Source organism: Natrix helvetica (genome assembly GCF_964273705.1).
Source record: "Natrix helvetica genome assembly, chromosome: 1".
NCBI classification, from domain to species: domain Eukaryota; kingdom Metazoa; phylum Chordata; class Lepidosauria; order Squamata; family Natricidae; genus Natrix; species Natrix helvetica.
In genome coordinates, this window is record NC_138548.1 from 19,933,168 (window position 1) to 19,959,845 (window position 26,678).

Genomic DNA, 26,678 nt, shown 5'->3' on the forward strand with positions numbered 1-26,678 from the left:
GGGCCACAGGCGCCGACATGATGTCGAGCTGGCCATGCCCACTCCAGCCACACCCTTCCCCGGCCCCTCCGAGGTGAAACAAAACACTAAAATGCGGCCCTCAATGAAATCGCGTTTGACACCCCTGGTTTAGACCAAGCTAAGTTTACTTTCCAGAGATTTAGATATTGGTTTTTACACATTGCACAGGAAAAAAAAATAGGTGGAACTTCAATTGCACCACTGTGGTTGCTATCTTGATTTATTTTTTGACCACATCAGGTGGACACTCCTGAATCAAGGATGGGCATTCCTGTAGTGAACAGCCATTCACAGATTAAAATGTTAAGTCCTCCTGCACTGGTGGGTATTAAGTCAGTGGCCTGATCCTGTACCACTGAGTCTTAAGTTTCCTCTATGAAAAACATGGGAGGGAGAAAGGCAAAGACACTCTTGATCGGGGTGTCAAACTGGCGGCCCACAGGCGTCACGCGCAGGCCGCGCCCCCCCGGCTCCGCAAATGGGAAAATCATCGTGAAATGTCACGTGACGGCAACCGTGGTCTTGATCAACTCACCTTGGTTGCCCTACAACTCTCACAGTTGACAGTAGCTATCTGCTAGTAATTTTAATGCTTTGCTTACTTTGAAAATGATTTGGAAAAAAATATTTTGGAACTTACTGAAAGGGTGGCTCTCTTGCTGTTCTTTAATACAGCCACACTTTGTTCATGTTCACATGGGAAACCTGAAAAAAGTTGGGCTGCTTTCACAAACAGCCAAAAAAATGATGCGCCCTTGCAAGGGCCAGAATACTTCCAAATAATTTTGCAAAAAGTGCACAATCCAAGTCATTATCTTCATCTTGGACTTTATTCCCTCTCATCTCACAAGGCAAAGCCATTCCCATTTTCTTAGACCTTCTCAAATAGGAATAGAATTTATAAGGAAAATGTACACAAATTGGATATAAAACATTTCCCAGCTGAATGGATGTCTATGATGATTTTTTTGCCCTTTGTAATGATTTCAGGAGTTTTAAATAACACAGGACTAACACTAACCTAGCAGAGACACTGCCTCAAAATGCTATCAGGAAATATGATCTAAACAGGAAATGCTGATTTATCCCTTTGGAATCACTGGCTCATTAAAGTGTTTTAGCTGACGAGTGTTAGTTAATAATTTGGTTGGGGTTATTTTAAGTAACTGAAAGAATCTTAACTTCTGTTAAGAATCTTCATCTATGCACATAATCATTACACAGAACAGAAAACATTTGGCTTTTGCCTAGAAATCATTACAGTATTACTCTCTAGAGAGTCAGCAAGTTACTGAAAAACTCCAAACTGTGAAATCAAGAAGACAGGCCAGGAGTCAAGGACAAAGCACTGCCATAACTCTTACCATGAAAACCGAATGGATGCAGTCACCACTAATCAAATTCAACTTTAAGGCTGGCTTTATGTTAAAAAAAAAAAAAGTCAAGAAGGATCACTTCTTGGAATCCGGCTTAAATAGTTATTGGACTATTGTTGGAGAAATGAGTGATTAAAAAGTAATGCTATTATAACTGAAGCATTTGAAAATATGTCTTTTACCTGAACTGCGATCCAGCTGGCATTGACAGAATACTCCCCAAATGGACCGAACCCTGAAATCATAGAAAAAGATTTCTTTTTTACCATGATGGCATTTTGTTTCTAGGCACTAACGAGCAGTCTTAATTGGCCATTTTATAGATCACGTACATCAAAATACAGCATGAAATTATCGTAGGTCATTGTACATTCTTTCTCTCACCAGGACCGTTTATCTCATCCTACTTCTCAACTACACTTTAAAGGAGGTGAAAAAGAAAAGGCACCTAATGAACTTTCTGAAAGAGTTTGAAGAAGAGTTTCCTGCATCTTTGTCACCACCATGAAATTCTCACTGAGTTCCCGTACTGTACTAGTGCAAAGGATTGTTCATTTGCTTTTGGCTTGTGTTGTATGAACTTGGTCACTAAATTCGTGCACACAATTGGATTTTATTATAATCAAGCAAATCACAGCTTACTATGACAAGTGAGCTAGGTGGGACATGCACAGGGTTCCTTGAGTTTCTCTAAAGACCCCCATCTTTTCTCCATTACTCTGTTTGAAATGTGATTGATAGCAACTTAGTTAGAATCAGCTACAGAGATTTGCCAAGAACGTGATGGAATTCAAATTAGACAAGTGCACATGCACAGAGGTTTATTTATTAGCCCAATTAATATCACAGGCAGATGTCTTTTCCTGGTTTATCAATTTAGTCAGAAGACCAAATTTACATGATCTGTGCTGTCCTTAAACCTACTTACCCATACCCAGCCCTGGGCAAGTGGGCATACTTGCATGGTATGGTATGGTTTGGTATGGTATGTATGGAATAGAATAGCAGACTTGGAAGGGACCTATCCTTTATACTAGAATATAAATAAAATCAGGTCAAACACACTCCCAGCCCAAGAGAGTGGCAGGATTTACAAGAAGTCAGTCTATTTCCATTTCAAAGCTTTTCAAACTATGTAAAACTGAGGTATAGTGTGACAAAGTTTTCGTTGCACTGAGCCATAATTCAGTTTGTCATCATAGTTTATAAGACAGGGCTTATGTTTCAGTTAATTCAGCAAACAATGGTTAGCAAACACCGCGTATAAACCAGTTTATATCTCTAGGGTGCCCTTCTGTATTAACTATTTCTAACTTTCCAGAGAATTTGTTGCGCAGCAGTTTATCAAAGAAAGCAAAAACGTTCCTTAAATCTATTTGGTGTGAAGTCTTCCATATCGGGTTTTACACACTAAGCACTTTCTCGGTGGGGACAAGCAGATTTCCAAAAGAATATATACAGTATCTGAAACTCAAAGCAAGAATGGCATGCTTTTGGATTTTTAATAAATAACTTTGTTAATTGGCAAGCCATAACTGGAATTTGCAGATGTTCTACCTCGAGTAAAGATAAAAACGAGACATGTGAGATGTCACTTTTTTTCAACGAGGCGGTCCTCGACCTACAACCAATCATTTGGTCACTGTTCGAACTAGCAACATCACTGAAAAAAAATGACATTAGGACCAGTTTTCAAACTTATTGACTGCTGCAGCATCCCCGTGGTCATGTGATCAAAATTCTGGCGCTTGGCGACTGGCACGTATTTAGTTGCACTGACCCAAGGTCATGTGATCACCATTTGTCATCTTCCCAGACAGCTTTTGACAAGCAGAGTCAATGGGGGGAAGCCAGATTTAGTTAACAACTGCAGCGATTCACTGATCAACTGTGGCAAAACTGTTGTAAAATGGGACACAACTCACTGAACAACTGCCTTGCTTAGCAATAGAAATTTTCATAGCAATTGTGGTTATAAGTTAAGGACTACATTATTACGCTTGAATGGCTGCCCCATTGCTCCTACAGCACCAGAGGGAAGAATCAAGGGGAAAAAATGCACAGGCATTCAAAATGTCTCCATATTTTTTTTAAAAAACCCTTTTCCTAACTTTACCACACAAGACTCTTGATTGCCTATAGTCAGCATTTTTATCCATCACAGCTGAACAGGGTTTCTACGTCTGGTATGTGTATTCAAGTAAGATACAAAGCCTTATTTCCAAATAGTTGTTTGTATCACTACAAACGATTACACATAAACACCCAAAGAATCAGTAAGTTCTTCACGTCTCAATGATATATGGAAACTAGAATGTATAATTCCAGGAGCAATTGATCTGGATTGTATCCATTTTAGAGCGAAGAGATACCGAATGATTAAAAACAAGATTTTCATCATTAGATTTCAAGGCAAAAGCAAGACATATTGAGAGAAAAGGGGTTGCACATACTATATTACAATGTGGTTTGAATCATTTTGCTGCCGTTGTGTGAACTCAGCCCCTGCGTTTTTTGTAAAGCCCTATTTACGGCTCGACATGTGGTGTAAATTAAACCTATTGTGGCTCATTGATTATACCATGGTTAAACTAATTCCATTTAGTGCAACATGTGAACTCAGTCAGACTTATCATTTGACCCAGTCACGTCCGTCAATATATGCCAATCCCTCAAAGACATTCTCCAAAAGGCAGTATTTTGCCTTTTTTTTTGCCTGCATGCCCACTATATATATAATATATATATATATATAATATAAATATTCTTTGTTGTCAGGAAGAAGAAAAAAAGGGTTTTCACCAAGGTTTCTGTGCCCGATTGTACTCACCCAAGAAAACCAATTAAGGACAAACTAGGTACATCTGTTCTGATGCTAACGTTTTTAATTCTCTAAAAAGGTTATGTTCCCAGAATCTTCCCTCTTTTTGAAAATATAAAGTTGTAAAGGCTATCTGTAATTCCAGGGAACTGGACATTCTACAGGTGCCGGATACATAGCCAAGGCACCAAGAAATAAAGAGACCCCCCCTTGCTCTCCTCACCCCCAGGCAGAAGGCTCCTTTGTGCTCCCTTCTTTCCTGCTTAACCAAATGCTGTTGCTATCAGATAAGAATTCAATAGAGTATTTTGGAATCCCTTTGGGCACCCTCTCACTGGAAGCCGCCAAGGCCAATTAGCAGGAAACCAGCTGCTCCCAGCTGCCAGATTTTTATGGGATTAGCTTGATCCTGAAAGGAGCGACACGGACACGCACATGTTATTCAGGGCACTTGGCATGAGCTGGTGCATCCGAGCATGCCAACGACATAGGTACCAGTCAGACTATTTGAAGATTTTATCCTGACAAGGACGCAACGGGTCTGGGAAAAAACTGCTTTGTATTCTATATTCCACAGGTGTGTGGCTACTTCACGCCACGGAGCCTGAACCGTGGCTTACCAGAAAGCTCCCATTTCAGCCTCTGCAAGGGGACATCATTGCCTGGCACCCTTGCCAAAAGTTCACTGGATTCTTTCAGCTCCAATTAAGGCCGTATCAGTAAATCCCAAGGGCGCCTCTCTACTGCCACAACTCCAGCCACTGATGGGGCAGGGCAGGTGGAGCGGCGTCCGTCAGTCCCCCCAGTCAAAAGACTGTTCTTATGTCAGCTTCACCACTAACAGCAACCCCCCTTTTGTGCCCCGCAAGCCTTTCAGAGATGGGCCTCTCCTTCCCGCAACTTCATGTGGCCCCCTCCTCTTCAGCCCAACTTGCTGTTTCAAATAACCACTGCAGGGCTCTGAGTGAGCTTCACTCAGTTACTCTTCCTTTGAAAGCAATCCTACTGTTACTAGGATGCGGTTTGGGGGCTACACTGATTTAGGAGCTCAGGACCCCAGAGGGAATCACACGGGGGCGGAGGGGGGGGGAATGTGACTTCAAGACCTCTAGAATGACTTCAGATTTACCAGCTGCCATCAGACTTGTCTTTTGGGAACAGAAGGAAGGTATCCAACAGCAGAGGGGGGGAAGAAGGGGAAGGAGGGGGGGGAGCTATCACACAAAACCAATTCACAGATCTCACAGACAAATGTCCAAACAGAGAGAAAAATCATGGGATTTTTCATGAGAACAATCAGATATTTCCCCCTTCAAAGTTGGGGGGAGAAACAATATCTGCCATATTACCAACAAGTAGCACCACCTTGAAATGGTGGCAAAAACATACTTTCTATATCAGAATAACCCCTAACCTTTTTCTAAAACAAGTCACACCCAAGGTTGTGCAGTGAGAACTAGAGCACCAAAAGACACATTTTATGTGCATCTTACACAGAGAGGATCCCTTCTCCTCCTCCTCTCCTCTCCCTTCACCAACCACTGCTAAGGAGCCTCCTTGCTCATCCGCCCCCAAACATTCATTTCCAATAAACTCAAGGTTTTTTTTGTAGAAAACAGATGAAGAATTATGAATAAGGAAAAGTATATAAAACAAACACGACAAAAAGCTTCCCACTAGTTGGCAATAGCCTCTGGGAGGCATTATTACCAGAGGCGAGTTAGCAGCAAGGCTAAAGGAAAACTAAAAAGAGAATAAAAGAGACAGGCACTGAAAGAGGAACACGGGGAGCATATCATGGGTTGGATACATTTGTAGATAAATCAAACAGGACCGTTTTTAAGGAGGATCGCATTACTCGATCCAGTTAATCCGGAATATCAATACTCCGGAGAACGCAACATTCAGAAGGGGAAGGGGGAAAAGACACACTTCAAGTGGAAAACACCAGACTCAGAGTTTAAAATAAAATAATTAAAAAAGGACGATCCACTGTGTTATATGCTTAAAAGAGAAAGTTTATTCAGGAATAATAAAGGAGGAACAAATGACTCGATGGGGTCTGTTTGTACATTATACATCTCCCCTAACCAGCAAAAGGAACGCCAAGGTTTTAATGTTCATGCTGGGACCAAAAGAAAAGGGGAACTATTTTGGGGGGTTACTTAATGCGGGGGGAACACGAAGCTCAACCCTCACTTCCCTCCCCCCTTGGAATGGTCCCACTCCTCACAGCCCCCCCTTCCTGTTATCATCCCCCTCCCCGCCCTTACCAGTCACCACTACGGGCCGCCGGGTCTTCTCCATGGCTTTGCTTCCTTCGCTCCCTTCTGCCCGACCAACTTGAGCCGAATGACTGAAGGAGTGAGCAGCAAACCCGCCCCACTCAGGGCCTACACCCTGCCCATTGGAGGAGATAGCGTGACCACACCCAGGCCCCACCCACTCGCGGCAGAAAGAGGCGGAGGCACAGCGCAGGGAAGGAAAACCCATAGACGAAGAACGTTTGCAAGGCTAGAGCGGCACAGGAGACTTACACCCTTGCTTCTTAACAGTGCAGTCACAAAACCCGTTCTTTCCCAATCTCCTTCAGTACAGAAGGACAGAAGAGGTTCTGCTCCATCAGCAACATCGTCCATGCTAAAGCCCACTGATTAATGGCCATGACTTCCATACCAAAGTCCCCTGGGAGTTGTAGTTCTCTCCCATTAATCCTATTAACCTTTGGTCTAATACCATTTTTATTTCTATAATGGCATTGTTGCTGTTATTATGTGCTGCATACAAAGAAATACATACAAAATAATTGTATGGGAATGCCTTACCCAGGGACTATCAGATCTAGGCTTCAAAAATCCAGATGAATAGCATATTGTTCTTGGTTGTCTTTTTACAGCCCAGATCTATTAGGCTGTATATATATATATATATATTACCAAGTTAGAATATCAGTATAATTGTTAGAATATCAGTATAATTGTACAATTATTCATTATTGTTATCCTTAAGAGAGTGGCAGAACCTCTCTAAAACTTTGGATAAATATTTTCTAAGCCCCATCAAGCTTTATAATGTAGACCTTTTGCACATAAAGTTATGTGCTGCATTGCTCAGCCAACCTAGGAGAAATCAAACTTGTCACAGTTGTCTGTACTTTATCTTAGTTACATTGCTTGTAATAAGCAGCTGAGTCAGCTAAACTATGTAATGAAACCCAACCAATAGCATAGCAAGAACAAAGGTTGCATTCCTGTTACTATCAATTTTATGGTCTGAAAAAGATTTTGAAGCAGAGTTACCAGCTAGCATTGATCTGCTTGACTATGTTTTCCAGGAAAAACTGCCGGATATTTAATCTGTATACAGTATGTACCCTGTTCCTCTGACAAATTATCTTCTCAGGTGTTTGCACTAACTGTAAAATGTGTTTATTTCCAAACTTTGATTTAGGATCTCAAGACAGTAAGGTATACTTAACAGCCCCCTCTTATTTTTCTCCAGAGCAACAAACCTGCCTAATAGATTATGCTGAGACAAATCAGTGGGGCCCAATCACCCAGGGAAAGTGCACTAGAATCCAGCTCTTCTTACATTGCAACATATGGAATATTTATCATACTGTATTCCTTGTTCTTCTCACAAAACATTAACTTGCTGTAGTAGAGATAATACATTTTTTGCAAACATATATCGTAAATGAGGGTTGTAAAGATTGGCAATTTCTAACAGAGCTATAGAAGTTTTCTTTATTAAAATACCTGTTAATGTTTCAACCCACACATTATGAAGTAATTTCCCACTAAATACTGAGATCCAGCTCACAAGAAACAATAAGCCATATGTATGATTGGCTTTTAGTTTTTTGAAAAGTTGACTGAGATGGGATATATTTGTACTGTTGGAAGAAATGTCCTTCTGGGTTCAGTTCCAAGTGGGGGAAAAGATACAGGAAACATGGAGACTGGCTTGGAAAGATGGTTTTAATGGCGGACAGGATCACATGGCTTGAGTTCCTGAACAGAAAAAGGATGTTTACATGCTTCAAGATGTTGGGTGAAGAAGAAAAAATGTTGAAATGCTGAAAGTCTCTGGTTTTATGCCCTCTGTTGGGCACCGCTCTGGGATCTCTTGCTCCTGTGCAAGAAATGCACTCTGATTGGCTGTCAGACTCCCATGGGGCCATGTAGGAGCAATTCTGTAGGCTGTCTCCCAGGCTTGCTTGACTTGCTGGGTGATGCAATCCTCCCAGGTGCCATGTGGTGAGATGGGTAGAATGCTAATCCTACCTTTGTTATGTAGAATAGACTGACCCAGGCCCCAATGGCTCATTAACAAAGGAGGAGGGGGATGAATTTCTTCCTCCCTTTTAGGGGGAAATATTCTGCCCTTTCATATTTCCTAAAATATTTCATTTTCTAGGAGAGAGGTGGGTACTAACTTCCTATAGTACTCTGGTGTTACAAAGAAAAAAGTGCTTTTAAATTTACATGAAAGCACTTTTCAGCTGAATGGGATGTGTATGTGTGTGTCTTTGAGTCACTCCTGTTGACTGCTGGGACTAGCCTTGGCAATATTTTATTTATTTATTTGTCAACAAGTAGAAGGAAACAAGTATGAAAACACATGATTCTATACATATTATGTTTATATTATATATTTATATTCTATGATTATAAACGTATTAAATATGTTTGAACTTGGTTTGCCATAGCTTTTTTTTCCCTTAGAGTGACTGGCTCCAAGTTCACAAATGGCTTTCTGCTTAAAGTGAATCTACAGCAGTGTTATTCTACTTTGGCCACTGGTAACTGATTTTCCTCTCAACTGCATTCTCTATTAGGATATTTTTTCCCAATAATATCATTCAACCAAGAGCCATTTTGGTATAAAATGGTAAAGCACAAGCACAAGGGCACACCAATGTTTTTTCCAATCTTGGTAACTTTAAAGATGTGTGGACTTCAACTCCCATGCTGACTGAGAAATTCTGGGAGTTGATGTCCACACATCTTAAAGTTACCAACGTTGAAAAAGCATTGGTCTGCCCTTGTGCTTGTGCTTTACCATTTTATACCAAATTGGTTCTTGGTTGAATGATATTATTGGGGAAAATATCCTAATAGAGAATGCAGTTGGGAGGAGAACCAGTTACCAAGACAAAGAGTGTTTCACTGAAGTCTCTTCACTGAATTTTTTTCAAGCAGCAGCTGGATAGCCATCTGTTAAGGATTCTTTCCTTTGGATTCCTGCAGTGAACTAAAAGCTAGCTTCAGTGACCCTTTTCATTTCTATGATTCTATGAATAAACCAAAGTTGACTGACTTTTGCAACTGTCTAAATATATATAAATCTAAGAAATACATTTCGAGTACATTTTTTGCAGTCTGACATTCTTCTTTTCATGGCATTGGACTGAATGGATAACCCAACAGTCTTCAAACGGGGGATTTGATGCATTATTGGAGAATAATATCATAAAGAGCATTAATGATATTATATGCATCATATTAAGAGATAAAGTTTGATTATCAAGGTTATAGTGAAATGTTAAGACATCAATTTAAAAATGCTAGATCTCTGATCCAAAGCAGCACAATGCATTGTTGTTATTTTTGATATATTCTCTCAATTTTAGTTTTCAATACTGTATGCATTATTTATATTGAATTATTGCTATATTTATTTTATTATGCTAGACTATGTAAAATTATATCATAGCAAATCTGTAATTATTTCCCTTTGTCATAGAAAATGGGTTGCAAAACTCAGAAGTATTCATCTGTATGATTCTTACAAAGTAATGTTATAAATCCTACAATGTATAGAATTACATCAAACTATTTTGCATGCACATTATTATTTATATATGACTACAGAAATAGAATAGAATTCTTTATTGGCCAGGTGTGATTAAGACACACAAGGAATTTGCTCTCAATGTACATACAACAATAGTGATAAGCAACAAAGTTATACTTCTAAGAAGAAAAGGAGATAGGTAATAGGAAAGATAAGAATAATGATGGCAATACTGCCTTTTAGATAGTTTGACAGTGTTGTGGGAATTAGTTGTTCAGCAGAGTGATGGCATGGGGAGAGGGGGAAACTGTTCTTGTGTCTAATTGTTCTGGGATGCCGTGCTCTATAGCGTCATTTTGAGGGTAGAAGTTGAAACTGTTTATGCCCAGGTTACGAGGAGTCTCTAGATATTTTTATTTATTTCGTCAAGCATGTATTCATTGGCATCCTTTAGTCTCAAAAGATTATGGTATTGTGCTCTGGAAAAAGGTCCTAATACAGCATCTGGTGTGGCTAAAAAGACCATTTCAGGAGTGGCAATCCCTTCCACAGTGAGGGCAGATACATTCTGTCCCCTGCCCAGCCCCCAAATTTCGCTGGTTGTGGGACTGCCTCTTTACTTCCGCCTGCCTAACAAGTGTCTCTTTGAATTGGAGAAGGCCATGCTGCGTCTTTAACCTCCAAGCTGAACGATCAGAGGTCAAGATTTCCCAGCTGTTAATGTCCATCCCCAAAGCCTTTAGATCCCTCTTGCAGATATCCTTATATTGCAGCTGTGGCCTCCCTCTGGGGCGCTTTCCCTGCACTAATTCTCCATACAAGAGATCTTTCAGAATCCGACCATCAGCCATTCTCACGACATGACCAAGCCAGCGTAGACTTCGTTGTTTCAATAGTGTGTACATGCTAGAGATTCCAGCACGTTCCAAGACTGCGCTAGTTCGAACTTTGTTATGCCAGGTGATGCCAAGGATACATCAGAGACAGCACATATGAAAGGTGTTCAACTTTCTCTCCTGCCGTGTATAAAGGGTCCAAGATTCACTGCAGTACAAGAGCGTGCTCAGGACGCAGGGTCTATAGACCTGGATCTTTGTATGTTCCGTCAGCTTCTTATTAAGCCGTACTCTCTTTGTAAGAGTATCTAAAGCAGTGTTTCTCAACCTTGGTAACTTTAAGTCCTGTGGACTTCAACTTCCAGAATTCCCCAGCCAGCTATGGATTCTGGGAGTTGAAGTCCACAGGACTTAAAGTCGCCAAGATTGAGAAACACTGATCTAAAAAGTATCAGCTCAGTATCTAAAGAGAGATTGTCAGAGATAGTTGAGCTGAAGTACAAAAAGTCATGGATGACCTCCAGTTCTTGTGCAGAGATTGTAATAAAGGGAGGTGAATCCACGTCCTGACCCATGACTTGTGTGCTTTTCAGACTGATTGTTAGTCCAAAGTCTTGGCAGGCTTTGCTAAAACAGCCAATAGGCTGTTGAAGGTCTTTGGCAGAGTGAGCAGTAATGGGAGCATCGTCAGCTAAGAGGAAATCCCTTAAGCATTTCAGCTGGACTTTAGACTTTGCTCTCAATCTAGACCAGTGTTTCTCAAACTTGGCGACTTTAAGTCCTGTGGACTTCAACTCCCAGAATTCCCCAGCCAGCTGGCTGGGGAATTCTGGGAGTTGAAGTCCACAGGACTTAAAGTCGCCAAGTTTGAGAAACACTGATCTAGACAGATTAAAGAGTTTTTCATCTGATCTGGTCCAGAGATAAATACCCTCTGTTGCAGTTCCAAAAGCATGTTTCAGCATGATAGCAAAAAAGATCCCGAATAGAGTTGGCAGAAGGATGCAGCCCTGCTTCGAATATCAAAGGACTCTGATGTTAAGCCATCAAACACTACAGTACCCTTCATTTCCTCATGAAAGGACCTGATGATGTTGAGGAGCTGAGGTGGACATCCAATCTTGGGGAGAATTTTATAAAAGCCGTCCCTACTAACCAAGTCAAAGGCCTTCGTAAGATCTATGAAGGCTACGAAAAGTGGCTGTCTTTGTTCCCTGCATTTCTCATGCAACTGCAAGGGAAAATACCATGTCAGTAGTGGACCTGTTAGCTCGGAATCCACACTGTGATTCTGGATAGAATACAAGCATGTATTAGGTAACATATATAAGTATAAACATGATTATGAATACATGAAATGGTATGAATAAAAGGGACGATAGACACGTTGGTGCGTTTATATATGCCCGTTACAGATCTCTTAGGACTGGGGTGAGGTCAGCAGTAGACAGTGTAAGGTTAAAGTTTTGGGGGTTTGGGGAAGAAACCACTGAGTCAGGTATTGCATTCCAGGCATTGGCCACTCTGTTGCTGAAGTATTTTCTGCAATCGAGTTTGGAGTGGTTTACCTTAAGTTTGTATCTATTGTGAGCTCATGTGTTGTTGTGATTGGAGCTGAAGTATTCATTGACAGGTAGGGCATTGTAGCAGACAATTTTATGTACTTCACTTAGGTCAAACCAAAGGTGGCAAAGTTCTAAGTTGTTTAAGCCCAAAATTTCAAGCCTGGTGGCATAGGGTATTCTGTTGTGAGCAGAGGAGTGGAGGACTCTTCTCGTGAAATATCTTTGAACTGTCTCAATTGTATTAATGTCTGATATGCAGTGCAGGTTCCAGACATATGAGCTGTCTTTGAGAATTGGTCTAGCAAATGTTTTGTATGCTCTGATTAGCAGTTACCCTCTTTCTAAAAAAAAGAGTTTTATTTAAAAATAGTTCCTCTAACCCCCATACCTTTTGCCTTCAGCCAGGGGTATTCAAACTTGGGAACTTTTAAGACTTGTGGACTTCAACTCCCAGAATTCCCCAGCCAGCTTTTGCTTATTTATATCCATTTATTTGTGCCATTTTTTCATGTGTTTTCATACTTGTTTCCTTGTACTTGTTGACAAATAAAATAAAAATAAATAAATAAATAAATAAATAAATAAAAATTAAAGTTAAACAAACGTTCTGCTTGAAAAAACAGGCACTCTCCACACACACACAAATAATATTGCACATGTATAGGATAAGCCCTGGCGCGCAAGCGCACATCGTTCCTCAGATGGAAACAGACGTTCCTACCGTAGTTATGACTTGCGTTGCATTGTGGGTATTATCCTCCTTTCCCCACCCCTCCCTCCCTCCCTCCCTCCCTCCCTCCCTCCCTCCCTCCCTCCCTCCCTCCCTTCCGCGAGGCTTGCGCTACAGTAGCTATAAAATACTGTACGTCTCCTTTAGGGTTGAATTTCAAGAGCCTGGACGGAAGCTTCTCATTGGACGTCCGGCACTATATGCTGATTGGCTATAGAACTGAGTCTTGGCTTAAGGCGGGCGGAAGTCCGGCAGGCGGAAGTGGAAGTTGACGTTGCTGGTGGCATCGCAGATAGAAGGATGGTGAGACTTGCGAATGGGGGGAAAGGGAGGGAAAATATTTCTGTTTAAGAACAAGGCTTAAGAATACGAATTAAACTTTAATGAGCCTCGCTGTTACTTAAGGATAGTTGGGGCTGCTTATCCCAGCACCATTTACTTTAAGAATAATTTTGTAATGCCCTGGCTTGCTCTCTAGGCGTGAATATAGGATCTCCCCTTTGTAAAATGTGGCTATGCTGTTTCTTACTTCGTGAGTGAGGCTCACTGAGTAGTAGCAATGGGTTGCGTCATTGGAGTCTGTGTTAGGATTTGTAGAACTAAAGCAAGGTAAAGAATTGGGGGGGAGCTTGTTTCGTGAGAGAGGAGTTTTTGCATGAACCAGGAAAATGATATGTTATTAAGCTGTAGATATTTCAAGTTTTAATTTGCATTTAATTCATATAGCTGTTTTTTTTTAATAGTGCTGCTTTTTATAAGTATAAAGCCTTGACTGGAAGAAATGTCTGTTAGAGATACGTTGAAAGCATCTAAAATTAGTGTTACCCTACATCTTGTTAGGCTTTAGAGAATCTGCTAATATTACTCGATTATTTTACGGTTTACTGTGAAGATAATTGAAGGATTTTCCTGGAAATATATTTTGCTTTAGCATGAGCAAAAAGATATTGGTGTTTGTAAACCTTCACATCGTCATCTGTTTATGATGTGGGATTAAATGCAATTTTGGTCTGTTGGCCAAAGAAATACTATTGATGTGGGATTAAATACAATTTTGGTCGGTCCATTATTCTTAATTTGACTTCTTTCAATATGTTTTTAGAAACTGAGAGTATGTTGACCTACTTTTCAAAATATAAAAATGATTATTGGATTAATACCATTATGGCTAACCGAATTTGGCAGTGAAAGGCATGATCTGCTAGTTCATGCTCTTTAGCTGCTTAAAGAAAAGTAGTGAAATGATCTTTTCTTTGTAAATGTTAGGTTTGAGGGCTTGGTTGAAACTTATTTCCATCTTAAAATACCTCAATTAAATTGTAAGAATTTGTCAGTGGTTGTTGGCCATGAAAACCTTGATCTTCAGAGATAGTCCATTTGGAAATGATGTGCTGCTCATGAACACACAATAAAACAATGCAATTGTCTTTTGTTCTGTTGCTGATGCTGTTGTTGGAGGTGCTTTGAGAACCATAATGGGAATAGACTACAATAAGAAGATGGTTTTTGATCCAGATGAATTTTTATGGTAGGAACCTGAAATCAGGAGGGGATGAAACATGCCGTTTCTACTTGTGTTGAGAGCAGGAGTACTTGTGCGAGGCTGTCCCCTGACAAGAGGGACAGAAAATATTGTAAAAAAAAAAACCTACAAGATGAAATTGCTGTGACAGCCTATTTATATCTTGGATATGTTTCTCAAGCTGTTGAACTGTTCTCTATTACAGCTTCCACTATCCTTGCTGAAAACGGCACAGAACCACCCAATGGTAAGTTATCAGACTTGGCTATTGGGATCAAAGTGTAAGTCTTTTATTTGTAAAGAAAGCTTTTTGGAAGTTCCAAAGTACAAGTATTCTTCAACTTATGACCACAAGTGAGTCCAACATTTCTCTTGCTGAGACTTTTGTTAAGTGGGTTTTTGCCCCATTTTACAACCTCTCTTGCCACTTGTTAAGGGAATCACTGCAGTCATTAAGTTAGTAACATGGTTGTTGAGTAAATCTGGCTTCCCCATTGGCTTTGCTTTTTGGAAGGTTGCAAAAAGGAATCACATGACCCCAGGATTCTTCAACCATTATAAATATGCGTCAGTTGCCAAGTGTCTGAATTTTAATCACATAATAATGGGGATGTTGCAATGGTCATAAGTGTGAAAAACAGTTATAAGTCACTTTTTTTAGTGCCATTGTAACTTTGAACGATCACTAAATAAGCTTTTGTAAGTCGAGAACTACTGGTATTTGCTGTAGCTCTTGATGTTTTTTATGACTTCTATCTTTTATATATCTTATGCTAGGGTCAGTGAATAATCTGCAAAGATTTAATGTTTAGCAAAGCTATTGTTCCAATTAGTGTCTAAATGGAAATTTGCTAACAGTGATTTGGTTTTTTCAAAGGAATAAATTAGCACAATTTTAGAAAACAGTATTTTTTTTAGTCAATTTATTGTACATTATACTTTCTTATCTGTTGGTCTGTAAATATTTTCAATAATATGAATATGCTAAGCAACGCATTTATATAAAATACTTTTTAAATGTAAGCACTCTGCATTCATTTTCAACCATACTTTATATGCTATATTATAAATATTTTCCTGGGTAACCTAAAATATAAAGATATGTAACAGGTAGAAGACCAATAATGCAGTCTCATCTTTTCAAAGATGAGAGCAAAGTTTCAAAAATTATAATAAAAACCAGACAAGCAATCTGAAAATGTTAAAATGAAAATACTCTTAATGATATAATATACATTGCAGTGCTAATTTCCTGAATATCAAACTTGCTCATTTAGTGGCCCATAGGTGGAAATTTTTGAAATCATAAAAAGTGCTTAACAGTGTGATTGATAGCATGCACTATGCTAATTTAAGTTCTGTATGTTTATTATAACTTATACACTGTTCCATTCCTATAGACTTTGAATGGCTTGCAATGTTAATGCCATTGGTGATGCTGGTTGCGAACTATACAATTTAGCAGCGTAGTCCAAATGCCCATAGTTATATTTGTACGTGTGTTGTGGAAGCATCTCTCAAATTCACCAAACCCAACCAACATTATCGAAGTTGCTGTGCATTAATCTAATACTGTGCTTAAAAGTTTGTGGGCCTTTTTGAATTTTCGATATGTAGCTTTGGATTATTTTCCTCAATAAATAAATGGACAAGTGTCATGTTTTGGACTTGTTTGTTTAATTGGGTTCTCTTTAGTTTTAGGAAATGAGGAGAACACGTTATGTTTTGAGTACATTTATCCAGAAATATTGGAAATTCCCAAGAATTCACAAACTTTTAACAACCACTTGTGCACAATCTTATGTATACATGTCCCTGTTTTTCCAGCTGTGGGATCTTGACCCTCATATTCGCTGGGCTCTATGCTATTTTGTGCCATCACTCCAAGTTCCAGATGTTCCCATCCACTCTGAAGCAATAACAAGAACTAGGCTGACAAAAAATGCTATTTAAAAATCCAATTGCAGTATGTGAAACGTCTTTAAGGAAAAACAAAGTCTAGTTGCCTTTTGGAAAATGCACCCTTGGGACACATGGCCTATTTTGTTTTCAGGACTGGAACATTCAAAAAAGTTGTTCTGAAGTCTCCTCTCTAATTACATGCTCCTATGACACTGAATTCACTGGGTGAAAAAAAAATGCATTTGTCAAGAGAAAAATTAATTGGAATCCTCCCCAGTTATGGGAGGGGAGGTTGGCAGACATTTCCAAATACAATCTGAACTAGTGCACAACAGCATTTTGTTAAACTTATTATGTAAGGGTTGTGTGTGTTAAATATTGATGATGATGATGGTGATATCCAGTCAGTTCTGGCTGACTTTTGGCAATTCTATGGGCCAAGTCTTTCTACATCTTTCAGTCTTGCGCTACTTCTTTGAGTTCGGAGCTCTGGCGGGTGTCAGATTTGATGGTGTCCAGCCACTGTGTTCTTTGGCAGCCTGGTTTCCTTTTGCTGCTAACTTTTCCAAACCTACCGTATTTTTCGGAGTATAAGACGCTCCAAAGTATAGGACGCACTTAGCTTTTGGGGAGGAAAACAAGGGTAAAAAAATGCCTCTGCCTCCCAGCAATTTGCCTCCTTGCAACAAACAGCAAACAGTACAGACAATATACACTGTTTGTGGTGTATTTCTGTGCATGTGTGCCTGACCCATAGAAATAGCAAAGAATTGGAGAAATGTACATTATAGCAGTATATTAATGCCAGAAAGTTTTCTTAAATATAGTCACGCTAACTCCTCCCAATTGTTTAAGTAGATCTACTCCAAACATAACTAAGTCAGGGTCTAACTCAGCTGCCTTATCTTAATACTACAACAGGACACTTACATTTCAGACTATACTTGTACAGATGCTGTTAAAATTGATGTGGCTTTCTGAAAGTATAGGTTATTTTCTGCTATTTAAAAGAAGATACAATAGCACTGGGCCTCTTCAGATCAAGCATTTATTTTAAAAAGCTTCGTTTTGTTAAGTTGTCTAGAACAATAATAAAGCAGTCTTTAAAAAATAAATAATAATTTGAACATTCTATAGGCATTTATAATTATTGACTTACCTCCTTGCAGCAAACAGCCTGATTAGCACAAGAAAAAAAAATCTGCCCATGCCTCCCAGCAATTTGCCTCCGCGCGGCAAACAGCAAGTTTCACTTTCGATTTCAGTTTAAGCATGGGCCTCCCAATCATCAGCTGTTTCAGGCTGCAGGGATTGCCGCCTCCGCAAGCCCCATTTTTCCGTTTGCTGCAAGGAGGTAAATTGCTGGGAGTCAGAGGCCAAGGGGTGGGGGGCGGTGGGTGAGTGGGGCTACATTCAGTGTATAAGACACACCCACATTTTCATCCTCTTGGGGGGGTGGGTGCGTCTTATACTCCGAAAAATACTGTAATTGTTTTTGCCAGTAAATTCCCCTGCATGGCCTGGCCAAAATAGGTGAGACACAGTTTTTGCTTGTTAAATATTACCATCTAATAACTGTGGTGCCTTACTCTGAAAGGCAATAGCTTATTAAGATATGTTTGTATGTATGGAGGAAATAGCAATGTGTGAGGAAGAACACAGGTTTTTGTTTTACGTTAATGAACTATTTCTCAATGAAATTGGACTACTGTATTCTCTGTTGATTTGTTATATTGCCTGTTTTGCCTTTTCAGCTGGTGGAACTCAAAAATGGTGAAACTTACAACGGTCACTTGGTTAGCTGTGATAACTGGATGAACATCAATCTTCGAGAAGTTATCTGTACATCAAGGGTAGGGACAGCTTCTATGATTTTCTGTTATGGATGACGACTACTGATTTTTTACAAAGGAGGACAGAAATGAAATCAGAAGAATGACTGTGTAGAAAACAATTATGTAGGCTTTAGAAATTGCTTGAACTTTGATCTTTGTTGCTGCAGTTAAGTGAATCACCATGGTCATTAAATGAATCACATAGTCGTAAGCAAACCTGACTTTCCCCATCAGTCTTGATTGTTAGAAGCTGGCTCAGAAAGTCACAAATGCAATCATGTTCCACCAGGGCAGTAGTAAGTGTGAGGACTACTTGTAGGACCTTTTTTTCAGGGCCATGTTAACTTTGGACATTAAGCAAATAAGGCATTAGTCGAAAGTTGGACCATAAGAAAGTTGGACCATAGGAAACGCTGAGCGCCAAAGAATGGAGACCTTTGAACTATGGTGCTGGAGAAGATCCCGCGAGTCCCTTGGACTGCAAGGCGATCAGCCCTAGAGGAGATCAACCCTGATTGCTCTTTAGAAGGCCAGATCCTGAAGAGGAAACTCAAATACTTTGGCCACCTAATGAGAAGGAAGGACTCACTGGAGAAGAGCCTAATGCTGGGAAAGACTGAGGGCAAAAGAAGAAGGGGATGACAGAGAATGAGGTGGCTGGATGGAGTCACCGAAGCAGTAGGCCTGAGCTTAAATGGACTCCAGAGGATGGTAGAGGACAGGAAGGCCTGGAGGAACGTTGTCCATGGGGGTTGAGATGGGTCAGACACGACTTTGTAACTAACAACGACAACAACCTATAACTCAGTCTTGGCGATCCTAGTTCTGTATCTGAATATTTCATATTTGTACCAATAAAGGAAAATATTTGTAGCTCAGGGTTGAAATGAGTGTTCCTTGGTGTTCTCTGAGCTTGCTTGGTTTCTTGCAAATGTTTCATTACCCAAACCAGGTACCATCAGGGCCACCGTGTTTCCTCGAAAATAAGACAGGGTCTTATTTTCTTTTGACCCCCAAAATAAACACTTGGCCTTATTTTCGGGGAGGTCTTATCTTATTATTTTTGAGGTGCAGGAGGCCCCTTAACCTCGGCCCGGGGATCAGCTGATCCAGAGAGGGCTGGAAGTTCTGTCTCTGTTTCTGGCACACTCTTGCCATCCCTAGCATCGCTGGGCCTGCTGCTCTTTTTGCGGCCGCCACTCAGAGAAGGGGAGCGGTAACTTGGGTTTGTGGGAGCGGCCTCCGCGAGGCCATTCTGCGTGAATGGCAGGTGCGTGTGGGGCACGTCCCCCCAGAAATGGCGGGGACCGGCTGCGCATACCTTTAAATATTTTAGGGGAGGGCTTATTTTAGTGCGTGTGCTCAAAAGCCCAATTGGGCTTATTATCCGGGGAGGTCTTATTTTGGGGGAAACAGGATAGTAAGGAGTGCTGTTTTCTGTGAGTTTATATTCTGGGTCGGGGTGGTCTTAAAGATTCTTTGGTTGGGCTGTAAACAGCCACACAGACAGAATATAAACTCACAGCAAAACAGCACTCCTTACTAGCCCTGATGATGTTACCTGGTTTGGTTAGTGAAACGTCTGCAAGAAAACGAAAGCTGGTGAACTCTGCCTGGGCAGGGCAAAGCCAGAGGAAACTCTGATGGAGGACCCTTTATTTTATATTTGCTAGTTGCCCACTAGGTGGTGCTATCAGCCCGTCTTCTCCCTCCAGATACCAAATTCACTGGGCCTTGATAGCCTTTTGGGAAATAAAAACATTTTGCTTTTTGACAGAAAGAAATTTGAGAGAGAAAACCAATATTTGGTTCAGAAAGACAAACAAAGTGTCAATAGGTCACAAACAATGGGAAGGCAGTGAGAATTCTCCCTGTCAAACTCATTTTTAATATGGCAAAAATAACTTTTGACATATGTCTAACATAAGGAACATCCTTATTTTTGGTAGTCTGAAAAAAATATTTGGTGTATCTTTCCATGAAATTGATTTTTAATCAGACTGTTATTTTTGTAAAATGATAAGCAATAAATAAATATAATTCAATATTCAAACTCCAGGCTAATGAGAGTAACCACAGTCTGATCCTGCGTTCTTCTTGTGTAGGATGGAGACAAATTCTGGAGGATGCCTGAATGTTACATCCGTGGCAGCACCATCAAATACCTGCGCATTCCTGATGAGATCATTGATATGGTGAAAGAAGAGGTGGTCTCCAAAGGCAGGGGCCGTGGTGGAATGCAGCAACAGAAGCAGCAGAAAGGCCGTGGCATTGGTGGCCCTGGGCGAGGTAAGTCCTCTTTTTAATGTTTGGAAGAAGTTTGGAAACTTCTTTCCACGGTCATTAAAATCTCAACACTTGGAGCAGTGGGGTTGAAAACTTTCTCAATGATCCCATTCAAAACTTTGCACTAAGCCATAATGTGTTGAGGCTTTTGAATGATGGTGCTGGAGAAGACTCCTGTGAGTCCCTTGGACTGCAAGGCTATCAAACCAGTCAGTCCTAGAGGAGATCAACCCTGACTGCTCTTTAGAAGGCCAGATCCTGAAGATGAAACTCAAATACTTTGGCCACCTAATGAAAAGGAAGGACTCACTGGAGAAGAGCCTAATGCTGGGAAAGATTGAGGGCAAGAGAAGAATGGGACGACAGAGAATGAGGTGGCTGGATGGAGTCACCAAAGCAGTAAGCATAAGCTTGAATGGACTCCAGAGGATGGTAGAGGGCAGGAAGGCCTGGAGGAACGTTGTCCATGGGGTTGCGATGGGTCGGACACGACTTCGCAACTAACAACAATCACAAAATATGTTGCTTTTAGGTAGGTTTTTGTTTGAAGCCATAACATGGTTTATTTAGGAAATCCTGGCTAAATTAATCCTGACTAAGCAAAGTTATGAGTCTTACCCATTCACCTTTGTTTCAATAGGAGCTTAGCTCGATAGCTGGAATGGTAAAGCGAATTCTGTAGCTATTCAGGCTCTGGCCAATGTAAGGGATTGGGTTAGTGTCCCCTTGTTTCGTTCTTGTAACAAAGTGTAGGATACAGCCTTCCAGTAAACATAGCTGATGTTACATCTGGAATATATTACATTTCAGCTCTTTTAGTATTTAAGGCAGCTGTCAATAGAGGTGGAGTGTTCTGTTAGTACTCCTCAGAAGATCTCCATAAATACTAAAGTCATCTAACAGTGAACTCCATAAATTAGGTGCTGTGTGAAGTTCCTTTTCATCTTCCGTACTTGCCAGCAGTTTATCAGATCATCATAATTTGAAGAAGAGGAAAACCTCTCTTATCTACTACTCCTTCTCCTGAATCATCTGTATCTATTTATGTCTCAGATTGGCCGAATTTCCTCTGAAGGAGGAGAATGAGAGGGCAAAGCAAATGTACTTCCAGTGCAAGTTTCAAGACAGAGTACATTCCTGCCTTTTTGTTAGCTACATATAATTGGCATAATAATTGTTTTAAAGAGAAATCATTAGCATCCTTGCAGTTTTAACTCAAGTCTCCTCTGGAAGCATTTGGAAGATCACATTATTTTCCTAGGACATTAAAAGAGCAGTAACTCTCAATGGCACTGAGAATTTGGCTCAAGCTCTCGTCAGTCAGTTAATCAGTGGAATAGCTTATTTCCAGAAGCTATGGGTGCTCCATCACTGGAGGCTTTTAAGAAGAGACTGGGCAGCCATTTGTCCAGAATGGTATAGGGTAGTGATGGCGAACTTATGGCACGCGTGCCACAGGTGGCTCGCTGAGCCATTTGTCAGGGCACGCGAGGCGTTGCTCTGTCAGCTGGCCAGCATCCATGCGTGTGGTGGCCAGCTGAGTTCACCCTTTTTTAAAGCCATTTTTCGCCCTTCCCAGGCTCTAGAGGCTTTATAGGAGCCTGGGGAGGGCGAAAAGAGCCTCCCACGCCACGCCCTCCCCCCCCCCCCCCCCCCCCCGAGGCCCTCCGGAGGCTTCATGAGCTTCCTTGATGCCTTCGGAGTGCTCAAAATGACCCTCCGAGCAAACCGGAAGTCACTTCCGGTTTGCTCGGAGGGTCGTTTTAAGCATTCCGAAGGCTTCAGGGACTGTCTGGAGGCTTCCTTGACGCCTTCGGAGTGCTCAAAATGACCCTCCGAGCAAACCGGAAGTTACTTCCTATTTGCTTGGAGGATTGTTTTGAGCGCTCCGAAGGCTTCAGGGACCGTCCGGAGGCTTCCTTGACGCCTTCGGAGTGCTCAAAATGACCCTCCAAGCAAACCGGAAGTCACTTCCTGTTTGCTCGGAGGGTCGTTTTAAGCGCTCCGAAGGCTTCAGGGACTGTCCGGAGGCTTCCTTGACGCCTTCGGAGTGCTCAAAACAACCCTCCGAGCAAACTGGAAGTCACTTCCTGTTTGTTCGGAGGATCGTTTTGAGCGCTCCGAAGGCTTCAGGGACCGTCCGGAGGCTTCCCTGACGCCTCCCGAGGGCGTCCGGGGGGGGGGGGCGGGGAAGGCTGTTTTCACCTTCCCCAGGTTCCTATAAAGCCTCTGGAGCCTGGGGAGAGCGAAAAAAAGCATGTAAAAATGGGGGGGAGCACCTGTAATGCGCGCATGCGCACTGGGGGGGTTCGCACATTGCATTATGGGTGCGGCACGCCCGCACATGACCCCCCTGCGCTCTCCCCACTTATGGCACGCGAGCCAAAAAAGTTTCGCCATCGCTGGTATAGGGTCTCCTACTTGAGCATTCTTTCTCTTAATACCAAAAGTTGGAGGGCAAGTAGAAGGTGGCAGTGGTTTATGAGTTTCTTTAGCCTGGACGCATATTTCTGGCACCTATTGACCACAAGTTGCTGGATTGTTTGGTCCAGCAAGATTCTTCCTACATTACGGAGCATGCTAAGTGCTGGCCAAGAAACCAGGAGATGTTGAGTTTCTACTCCTGCCTCAGGCATGAGAGTTGGCTGACTTTGAGTGACTTTGGACCAGTCATTCTCTTTCAATCCATCCCACCTTATAGGATTGTCGTGGGGAAAATAAGAGAAGGGAGGAATATTTATGTCCGCTGCCTTGAGTTACTCATAAAGTAAATTAAAGTCAAGATAAAAATGTAATAAATTTAAGTTGGCTTATTCAGCAATCAATTGTTAAACAATACACCTGAACCCTGACGTTGTGTTGATCAGTACTGGTCATAAAAACCTGATAGAGATTGATCTCAGAGGGTTCCGATTGATATTTTGTATATTTTTTTTGGATTTTATTAGTTTGTCAAGCATGTACAAGATAGCAGGTATTAATATAAACATGGACGTGAAACATGAAAGAAATGAATACAAATAAATGGGGACAGTAGGATAGGGACTATCGATCAGAATGGTCGGCAGTTTGGCGGTTCGAATCCCTAGCGCCCCGTAACGGAGTGAGCTCCCATTACATGTCCCAGCTTCTGCCAACCTAGCAGTTCGAAAACATGTAAAAATGCCAGTAGAAAAATAGGAACCACCTTTTGGTGGGAAGGTAACAGTGTTCCGTGCGTCTTCGGCATTTAGTCCTCCGGCCAAATGACCACAGAGACATCTTCAGACAGCACTGGCTCTTCGGCTTAGAAATGGAGATGAGTACCGCCCCCTAGAGTCAGGAATGACTAGCGCATACGTGCGAGGGGAACCTTTACCTTTACTAGAACAGGGATGTCAGGCACGCTGGTGCGCTTATGCACGCCCCCTTTTATGGACCTCTTAGGAATGGGGTGAGATCCGTGGTAGACAACTTAAGGTTGAAGCTGTGGGGATTTGAGGATGTAACAACATGAGTAGTTGCTCATCATGGCGTGTGGTGCGGGTGTCGTTGTCTCCAAGTCCCTCCCTCCCTGAGACGATGCTTCCCTTTCTGTTTACAGGAGTGTTTGGAGGTCGTGGTCGAGGGGGAATTCCAGGGAGCGGCCGAGGACAGCAAGAAAAGAAGCCAGGGAGGCAAGCAGCAAAGCAGTGAGAAGCTGAACTGTGGCCAGGGGGTGCTCTGCGCCCAGATGCTGCGTCATTGGGACAGACTGGTTTGCTGTCTCCCCTTAACGAAACAAAGTTGTACTTTTTTAAAAATGTGAATAACTGGGATCTTAGACGTCTTATGAGGGTTTACAGGTGTTGTACCACTCAAACATGTAGCTTAGCTTCCGCTTGAATGGGCACCCATGCAGAGTGCTTAACTGACTCCCCTCTTCTTGGAATTACTACAGTAAAACGACTAGCTTAGCCAAGTTCAACGTTTTTGAAATTGGAGAGATAACGTGCAGTATTTGCGTGAGCCGTTTCATTCTAATTGATAAACCATGAAATGCATTTAAGCAAGCGGGAAAAAAAAACTGATTGTGTTGTGCGGAAGATTTGCAATCCTGGGGTTCTTTGATAGCCAAAAGTTCCCAGAATTTAGCAGCTGGGAAGTGAGTGTTGGTCTTTTCTCCTAACTGGGGAGAAGAATTAAAGCAATGAAACAAGCTTACCTCGCGATCTTTTTATTGCCTAGCGCGAGATCATTTTTTTTTTTTAAAGATCGGACTACTTTGAAGAGGGAATTACCTCTCTAACAACCTCACCTTTCAAAAGTTGACTTTTTCACCCAGTTTGAGAAATAATACCTTCAGTGGCTTACAGAGACTATTTTCGGTGCTGAATTTATGTTTTAAACAATGGAAATGTGGCCTCCCTCGCCCACATGGAGTAGCTTTTCTGTACCCCCAAAAGATAATGTAACCCATGGCGAGTCTCAAATTCAAAAAGGCAAGATTTAGAAAAAAGCTGTACTTCAAAGGTCTGGGATCCAGAGGCTGGGCTCCATCGTTCTGACTAACTTCGCTAGTGATCCACACCACACACAGGAAGTAAAATTTCACACAAGTTACACACACACACACACAATGCGCTTCAAAGTGTCCTAAATGGAATTAGGTGCCTCAGCTGAAGAAGGGGAAAAGATTGGATTTCAGGTGACAAGTTTCGAAAATACCGTTTTAGAAAACAGCACTTAAAGCAGGGGTGTCCAAACTTGGGAACTTTAAGACTTGTGGACTTCAACTTTTAGAATTCTCCAGCCAGCCATGCTGGCTGGGGAATTCTGGGAATTGAAGTCCACAAGTCTTAAAGTTCTCAAGTTTGGACACCCCTGACTTAAAGAGAACCCGCTAGTCAATACTGATAAAAAACAAAAAGCAGCTGCAATATTTTGGGTAAAAACATTTTTACACGTTTTTTTTTGTGTGTGCCTGCTGTCTGTTACAGGTGGAATAAAGTTTTCTCTGTTACTATGTGTGTGTTTTAGAAAAGGGGTGGGGATGTTAATGAGGGGCCCTGTAAAAATGTTCTCCAGGTATAGTAATCACACTCAAGAATAGGCAAAGTCCCTTTTTGTCTGGCCTGGGCTGGATTTCTTCTCTTGCACGTAGCGTCTTTTTTTCTCTCGTTTCGCTTCCTACCTTTGAAAACTCCCAAGTGAATGCTGTCTTGTTTTTGAGGCCTCCTTTTTCTTCAGTAGGAAAATGGGACTGCACCCTTTCTTACAGATGGGAAGGACAGCATTCATGCCATTTGGGAGTCTATTTGCTATGAAAGTCATTACAGGTAGTCCTCAACCTATGGCCGGTCACTTAGCAATCATTTGAAGTTGCAACAGACCCTACCCAACAGACCCCACCACAAAGGTTTTGAGCGCTCCGAAGGCTTCAGGGACCGTCCGGAGGCTTTTTATGACGCGGATTTGAAGTTCCAATGGCTGCTTTCCACCCCCACCCCAACAGTCACTCACCTGCATTTATGGCCGTTTGCAGCTTCTTCAAATTCATACGACCACAAGGGGCTTTTTTATTTGCCAGAAACCAGCATTTACCTCTGGTTCCTGGCAAGAAACACCCATTGTGGAAAATGGATTTGCTTAATGATCACTGCAAAAAAAAACATTAAAACATGGGTTGGTCACGTGTCTCTACTTATAACTGTCATGACATACAATGGAAATTCTGTCCCATTACAGTTATAAGTTGGGGACTGACTTACCTGTCTATGACTTTTGGTTTTGGCAGGGAAAATGCAAAGAGTGATTCCAGAAAACTTCATTCTTTCCCAGCCAGAATCTGGTGTTACCAACTCCTATTCTTGTGCCATACCCGTCATCGGACCTTGGCCATCCTATTTTTATCAACAGCCACACGAAAAAGTGCTGCTGAGTTTTGTCCAAACCAGTCCCTTAGATTTTGAAGCCATGATGTTCTTCTTCTACCTGGATCTCGTTTGCCTTCAAGGTTTCCTTGGA

The 26,678-nt window shown here is 41.5% G+C and overlaps 2 protein-coding genes across 2 annotated transcripts in view; one reads left to right on the top strand and one right to left on the bottom strand.

Moving 5' to 3' along the window:
- The window catches only part of PGPEP1 (pyroglutamyl-peptidase I), a 44,573-nt gene extending 37,962 nt beyond the window's left edge, over positions 1-6,611 (bottom strand). The window contains exons 1-2 of the mRNA XM_081932274.1: positions 6,492-6,611; positions 1,580-1,632 (exon numbers count right to left, since the gene is read on the bottom strand). Of these exons, the coding sequence (XP_081788400.1) occupies positions 1,580-1,632; positions 6,492-6,525 (87 nt within the window). The 5' untranslated portion in view covers positions 6,526-6,611. The remainder of the gene's footprint in view (positions 1-1,579; positions 1,633-6,491) is intronic.
- A 6,665-nt stretch (positions 6,612-13,276) lies between these two features.
- On the top strand, positions 13,277-25,674 carry LSM4 (LSM4 homolog, U6 small nuclear RNA and mRNA degradation associated). Its single transcript, XM_081939103.1, has 5 exons — positions 13,277-13,451; positions 14,876-14,917; positions 18,327-18,425; positions 20,513-20,696; positions 24,277-25,674. The coding sequence occupies exons 1-5, from the start codon at positions 13,449-13,451 to the stop codon at positions 24,366-24,368; spliced, it is 420 nt and encodes a 139-aa protein (XP_081795229.1). The 5' UTR covers positions 13,277-13,448; the 3' UTR covers positions 24,369-25,674.
- The last annotated feature ends 1,004 nt before the right edge of the window (positions 25,675-26,678 follow it).